The 7,050-nt window shown below is 45.6% G+C and overlaps 2 protein-coding genes across 2 annotated transcripts; both read right to left on the bottom strand.

Annotated features, from left to right (window-relative positions):
• Positions 1 to 258: 258 nt before the first annotated feature.
• Positions 259 to 1,939, bottom strand: LOC141825311 (allene oxide synthase 1, chloroplastic-like). The gene is given in 2 exon segments (XM_074712701.1): positions 259 to 681; positions 683 to 1,939. Coding segments are annotated over 2 exon segments (1,587 nt in total). The 3' UTR covers positions 259 to 351.
• A 900-nt stretch (positions 1,940 to 2,839) lies between these two features.
• LOC141822955 (serine/threonine-protein kinase SAPK10) lies at positions 2,840 to 6,423 on the bottom strand. The gene is made up of 9 exons (XM_074710248.1): positions 6,097 to 6,423; positions 4,438 to 4,512; positions 4,250 to 4,351; positions 4,112 to 4,165; positions 3,946 to 4,038; positions 3,783 to 3,875; positions 3,588 to 3,692; positions 3,423 to 3,521; positions 2,840 to 3,265 (listed from the first exon to the last, which is right to left on the bottom strand). The coding sequence occupies exons 1-9, from the start codon at positions 6,271 to 6,273 to the stop codon at positions 2,972 to 2,974; spliced, it is 1,092 nt and encodes a 363-aa protein (XP_074566349.1). The 5' UTR covers positions 6,274 to 6,423; the 3' UTR covers positions 2,840 to 2,971.
• Between the last annotated feature and the right edge of the window lie 627 nt (positions 6,424 to 7,050).

Raw genomic sequence — 7,050 nt, 5'->3', positions numbered from 1 at the left:
TTTATTATCCTTGCGACCCCACACGATCCCATCAACATTAGCAAAAAAAAAAATGATAAATCACAATCAGTCTCATGAACTCATCCCTGGGGGTGGCCGGCCCGGTCCCACGGAAATTTCCCACCGACCACCAGGGTAAATCGATACGGCGGTCAATCCAGATGTCCAACATCCTTTGATTGCGTTGCTCATTTGGAGATAAATTCCTACAAATACGCCGTAGCTGAGAATCGAACTGCAAGTCCCTAGGTCACAATCCGGATATCCTACCGTTGCACCATTGCCCCGGGGACCCATCAACATTAGTAAAATATCATATCAGATAGTTCACAATAACGCATGACATTAGCATTAGCAAAATAACTCAATCGCTATTCCCTCGCCTCGTAAGGATGCTTTCTTGAGCGAGGTGAGCTTGACGGAGGAACCGATCGCCGACGTCCCAACCTCAATCTCGAAGGAGTCATAGCGCAGGAAAATCTCGACTAGCAACAGCCGCGCTACCATCACCGCGAAGTCCTTTCCGGCGCACTGCTTGTTTTCCGTCGTCGGCGCCTCCGTCTCCGGCCCATTCGACCACAACACGTGCCGCAGCAGCGCCGTCCCCTCCCTTCCTATGAACCGGTCCGCCACAAACTCCTCGGGCCGCTCGAACACTCGCGCGTCGCGCGTCGCGCGTCGCGAACGGCTGGTACCCGAACAGCATCTCCCCCGCGCGCACCTCGAACGCTGCGTCGTGGCTGGTCACCATCAGGTCCTGCTTTGCCCGCCCGTATTGCATCGGCACCGGTGGCTCGATCCGGAGCGCCTCGTACACCGCCGACGCCGTCAGCGGCATCGCCTCCAGCGCCCGCATAGTCACCTCCCCACCACCAACGTCGCGCACCGCGTCGCGCACCTCCTGCGCCAGGCGTCCGTGGAGCCGCGCCCCAGCGCGGCCGATCAACTTCACCAGGTTGGGGAGAAGGATCTTCATGCCGCCGAAGGCATTGAAGCAGGTAGCGAAGAGGATGTTGTGGAGGGCTTCCTCGCGCGAGATACCGAGGCGCTCGGCCTCGTCGACCACTGGCCCCGCTGACTCGCGAAAGAACTCGGCGAGACGATGGTAGTCGGCACGGATTAGGGCCGGCGGGAGGCGGAAGGAGTGGAGGAGGAGATCCTCGAGGTAGGCCGGGAGGCCGAAGGTTAGGAGCGGCCCTAGCTGAAAGAGAACCCACTTACTGATCAAGCCCGGCCCATCAAGGCCCATCTCGGAGGCCTCCGGGTCGCGGTCGAAGAAGGCCCGCGCGAGGAAGTCGAAGGCCGCCCGGTCACTTGCCGCGCCGAAGTCGGCCCGGCCGGCGGCGGCGATCTCGGCCTCCATGGCTTCGAAGAGGGTGCCGTAGGTGCGGCGGAACTCGGGGATCACGGCGTGGCGGCGATGGGAGAGGAGGAAGAAGAGCAAGCGCTTGAGGGGAGCATGCTTGGGTTCTGAGGGGTCGAGGTAGGAGAGCACGCGGAAGCCGCCGGTGAGTTCAGTGGAGGGCATGAATGTGCCGGTGAGGAGGTCGCGCTTCTCGACGCGGGAGGTGTCGAAGAGTACCGGGAAGCTGGCAGCATCGAGGAGGACGATGACGCGGGGGTCTGCGGCGATGAACGGGCCGGGGGGCATGTTGACGCGGAAGACGGTCGAGTTGTGGAACCGCATGCGGGATTTGAAAAATTCCTCGCAACCCTGGTGGTAGAAGTAGGCGAGGCGGTCGGAGATAGGGCCAATGAAGGGGAGGCCGTAGTCGCCGGGGATCTTACGCAGCGGCAGCTCCGGATCCGGCGAAGGAAAGGAAGTTGCGGATTTCTCTGAGAATATCGAGGTCGCCTTGATTGCGGACGTCAGACGACGGCCCATTGAGCAGAGAGAAGGCGGTGAGGCAGGGTAGAAGGCTAGGAATGCGGTGGCCATGTCGCCGGAGTTTGGCGGTGGGCGTGGGAGCAGGAAGAGAGACGCATAGTACTTATAGAGAAGGGAAGCGAGATGCGTTAACTGGAGAGAGAGAGAGAGCTGGAGACGGGAACAAAGAAACTTCACCGTAAGACGGTCGGCGCCCAAATGCTTTCTCGCGACGCAAATATATATATTTGGTCGAAAGGAATAAATAATTCTGGAAATTGAGGTGGACGGTAAGATACAAGTCAATTATTAATTGATTCACGTGAACCACATTCCCTTAATTGATGCAGACACGTATCATGTTAAGCTTATTAAGCAAAATAGAAGGCAGTAGCTACTGGCCAGGAGAATGATTATAGTTGTAGAGGACCGACCATACGTTGTAGTTGTAGAGGACGTATCGATGTTGACGTCTAGGTTGACCGTTGTGTACGTTTCTCGATTTATTTTGATGGTCGGTGGAAAACTTCTGTAAAACTGGGCCGGTCAGTCGCTGCGTGCGCTTTCTGATTTATCCTGGTAGCCGATGGAAAATTTTTGTAGGACCAGACCGGTTATCCCAGGATTGAGTCCATGAGATTGACTGAGAATTTTTTTTTTTTTTTTTTGAGGACGGAAAACCGAGCTGAGGTTTCCCATTGCACTATTTTTGTGTTCTGTCATTGAAAGATTAAGGTAGGTACTTAAAAGAATAAGGCTCCTCTATTTTTTTCTATTTGCTGTCTCAATACATGTACACGATCACATGTGCTTTCTGTGAAAGTTTGAACTCAAAATCACACATTGTTTCGATGATTTTTCTTAAATATTTAGTGTAGAAAATTAATAATTTACGACAGCATATAGTATCATCATACAACGTGTGACCTTGTTTCACTGCTCATGATGAGGTACAAAGCACACATTGTATCGAATAAAGTAGACATACTTTAATACACACCCTTACGATTAGAGCAACAGATATAACAAGCATTCCACACCAATATAAACGAACAGGAGCAAAAGATGGGGGGGCTTCATCTTAGTATGTTGATTCAAATGCTCTCATATGGCATACACCATCTCCCCACTACTTTCAATGTCTAGATCGAGATCAGAGTCCAAATCTTCCATGTCATCGTCATCGATATCGAGACCATCTGTCAAGAACTGGTTGAGCCCGGGAGTGCCGGCCACAGGGATGGTCGCCTCAGCTAAGATTTGCATTATCTCATCGATGCTTTGCATGGGTTGATCAGGCTCCTCGTATTGGTTGCTCATCGTGTTATCATCCACCAGATCAGCAGGGAGGTTCTTCAAGAACCACTTGTGGTTGCGTATTTCAGGAATTGTTATCCTCTACGAAATCAAACAATTGACGAAATAGCAAAGATCATTTGTAACATTTTGTGTTCTCTTGTTTGAAAATGACAGATGAAGTGTATGATCTAAATGGTCAATCTATAAAAAAAATTTATTGTCTTTGTGCAAAAGATATAACTAGCAAGGTACTTACAGCAGCAGGGTTAGCAACAAAAATCCTTGAGATTAGGTGATGACATTCTGGAGAAATGTGAATGTAGTCTGGAATTGAATATTGCACGCTCAATATACGCTGCGACGTAAATTAGAAAGGTTAGATGAGGTAAAAGGCAAATGATAATATATCGATGAAGATTACTTGTATTGTCTTTCGGAAATTCTTAGGCTCTTCAGGATCTTCAAAAGGATATGCGCCTACTAACATCACATATAAAGTAACACCACAAGACCACACATCTGCAATCTACACAAGCCATTCAAATATTAATCATATACAAATATATCTATGAAGTTTGAATTCAGTAAAGGACCGCTACTGAAGAAAAAATGTCACCTTGCCATCATATTCCTTCTTGAGTAACACTTCAGGAGCAATGTATGCGGGAGTTCCAACAGTTGATTTTGGTTGTGAGTGCAGGACCGACGACTGCAAAAATATGTTAGTTCTATCAAGTACTACAAATTTATGAGAACTGAAGTTGGTATCTATGCCCCACCTTGGAATACCCAAAATCACATATCTTCAAACGAGGTGCAGTACTTCCATCTAATAAGGTATTCTCCAGCTTCAAATCACGGTGACATACTTGCTTGACAAGAAGAAATCTAATGTAAGATCGACCTAAAGAAAAGAAAAATAAACTAATAGGCATATAAACACACCATCGAGTGGCAGTAGCTAACTCCCGATATAAGTTGCTGGAAGAAAAACCGTGCCTTCAGGAAAAATAACATAAGATTGGGACCAGTTAGTAACTAAATAAGTCATGATTTAAAAGCAAATTTGAGGTGAACTAGAACCTCATCCTCGCTAAAACGTCCAGCATTGCAAATACGTTCAAAAAGTTCGCCGCCAGAGGCATACTCCATTACAATGGCGAGATGGGTTGGAGTTAAAATAACCTAAGAGATTTGCAACTACATAACTAGATGAAGGTAATACCATTTCTTTCCTGACAAGTAAAAGATTAATTTGGCCAAAATCTTACCTCCTTGAACCTTATAATATTTGGATGCCTTAGTGATCTATGGTTTATTATCTCTCTTTTTACATTTTCATCTATCTGCACAAACCAAAAAAGTGATTTAGATATACTACATATGCATGATAAATATGCCTGATAACTATTAGAGTAACAATACCATAATATTTTCCCAATGAAATGGAGAGCAAAAAGATATGAAAAAGAAGCAAATTCTTTGTTATTTGACAAATAATCACACATTCAGCTAGGTGACACAATCAGTAATTCTATATTTAATATCTAAATATAATGCACCAAGTAAAACAACATAATTTTTGCATATATAATATATTTTACAGCTTAATGGATTTTCATAGCTAGTCCAGGTGTTTGGGAACAACACTTGTTTAGTACGACAATGGCTGCTTAGCCATTTCAAAAAATGCAGACACATGGCAACAAGCCTCAATTATTCTAACCATAGAGGTTAACATTCATCGTCACTATCATTCATCATCATCAAATCTAGAGAAACATGGATCTTATACCTCCACTGTCAGAGCTTGGCCATTTCAAAAAATACACACACATGGCAACACTAGTACAACAAGCCTCAATTAATCTAACCATAGAAGTTAATATTCATCGTTGCTGTAGTTCGTCATCATCAGATTTAGAGATACATGGATCTTATACCTCCATTGACAGAGAGATACAGATTAAAGCGCAATAAACACTCTTACTGTAAGCAAACCTCATAAGGCATTAAGAACAAAGGATCAATGACATGTTTTGAGGTAAAACCAACCATGATTATCTGAGTGAAGCAACCTAATATGATTTCACAAAAAAAAAAAAAAAAAAAGATGAATGGAATCATATTCTTTATGGGGGCTAACACCAACATGTATTATTCAAAATATAAGAGTTTAGAAGAAACTCGAAGCAGAACCTGGGTATTCCAAACTTATAGAAGAATCTCAATTTAAGCTTTGTTTAGGAACCAAACTATACTAACAAAAACAAAGAAGTAACCTGATCATATGACAAAAGAGAACAGTCACCCTGAGTATACTACTGCATAATTCTTCCTAAATAAAGACACCATTTATACACTTTGTCAAGAATCAGAAAGATTCATGGATAAAACAAGTAGTATCAGTACTAGTTAGATTCGACCAAAGATAACCTTTGCGTTAAACTTAAGAAACCTCAATTATTGGAAGTTAAAGGAGGCAAGCATTGATAAGATCAGAACAAACATAGAAACAGCATCTAAACAACCAGTAGCTTCATTGAACACCAAAGACCAGAAATCAGCAACATTAAATGGCCAAAAACAGAAATTTAACCAGAAGGGATGCACTCTTTTAGACACATGGAAAACTTACTAGTTAGATTCTACCAAATACAACCTTAGCGTTAAAATTAAGCAACCGCCATTTATTGAAGTAAAAGGAGGCAAACATTGAGGACATCTGAATAGCCATTGAAGTGACATCCAAAAAATAACTAGGTTCATTGAACACCGAAGACGAGAAACCAACAACATTCATGGCTAAAATTAGACTTTGAGCAACAGGGATGACACTTTAGGCACATGGAGATCCAATTCGCTGCACTCAACGAATTGAATAAAAATAGATATGATAAGTCATGCTAGAAATCAGGCGAGCAACGTACTTTCTCTCCCCTCTCGATGTACTTGACGGCGACGAGCTCTTTGGTCTGCTTGTCCCTCATCAATTTGGCAATCCCAAAGTTTCCCGATCCGATGTCCTTCACCAGCTCGTACCTGTCGCTATCGTGCACTATCGGAAGATCCATGGCCGGACCAACCGTCATCGCCACCCGATCCATGGCGCAATGCGCTCACATCCACCTTCTCCCCCTGTTCTACAGATCAAATACTCCTCCAACGCTTCCAGGGACAGATAGCCCTCTCCGATCGTGGCGAGACGAGGACCTCTCGAGTGGCCGGAAAAGGACAGCTAACGAGACGGAAGAGTGCGACCGCCCCCGTGATCGGGAAAGTCCCGTGTTCGACCGTGGCTGTGGAGTCAGCAACCGATCGCCTTTCGGATCGCTCTCTACCGTCGCGAGGATCTCGGGATAGAGGGAGACGGTTCGAGTGGCAGCGAGAGCTGTCTCGTGCCCCCTTTTTGTTTTTGCCTCCGCCACTACTGCAACTGCGAGTGCTCAAGGTGGTGGAAGCAGGTGAGACAGAAAGAGTTGGGAGGTCGCAGCCGCAGGAAGGAAGCACGTCCATCGCTTGCGATCGCAGGTGAAAGGTACTTGCATTTAATGGGCCGCTATAGACAACTAGTGGGCCGTACTACTTTCATGTTACATGAATTCTTATAAACTGACCACCTCTATACTTGCAGAAGAAAAGGGAGAAGATGCTCTGTGCGTTTTCGGAGCATAGCTGAATTGGTTACTATGTAATAGAATTGTAGAAGAGGACAAGGATTCGAATCCTGATGAAGTCAGACAATACCCTCCTATGTCGTGATCAACTGCAGTTTCTTGATCGTGTGAGCCCGTGCTAAGATGGTGGATTTCAGATGCTCTGTCTTCTTGGGTTGCACGTAAAGATAATGGCCACAAATATGAATATCCAGTGAAATCAATCCT

Source organism: Curcuma longa, chromosome 3, assembly GCF_044706935.1.
Source record: "Curcuma longa cultivar G26 ecotype Majalengka, Jawa Barat chromosome 3, ITB_CL_G26_1.1, whole genome shotgun sequence".
Lineage (NCBI taxonomy): Eukaryota > Viridiplantae > Streptophyta > Magnoliopsida > Zingiberales > Zingiberaceae > Curcuma > Curcuma longa.
This window is presented reverse-complemented; position numbering and strand designations above follow the sequence as displayed.

Bases quoted from the DNA above. Each gene is read 5' to 3' on its own strand.
- LOC141822955 (XM_074710248.1), bottom strand. From the start codon at position 6,273: ATGGATCGGGTGGCGATGACGGTTGGTCCGGCCATGGATCTTCCGATA. The intron at 3,522-3,587 runs GTAATCTTCATC...TTTACGTCGCAG, and splicing joins ATTTCCGAAAGACAATACAA to CGTATATTGAGCGTGCAATA. The intron at 3,266-3,422 runs GTAAGTACCTTG...TTGATTTCGTAG, and splicing joins TTGTTGCTAACCCTGCTGCT to AGGATAACAATTCCTGAAAT.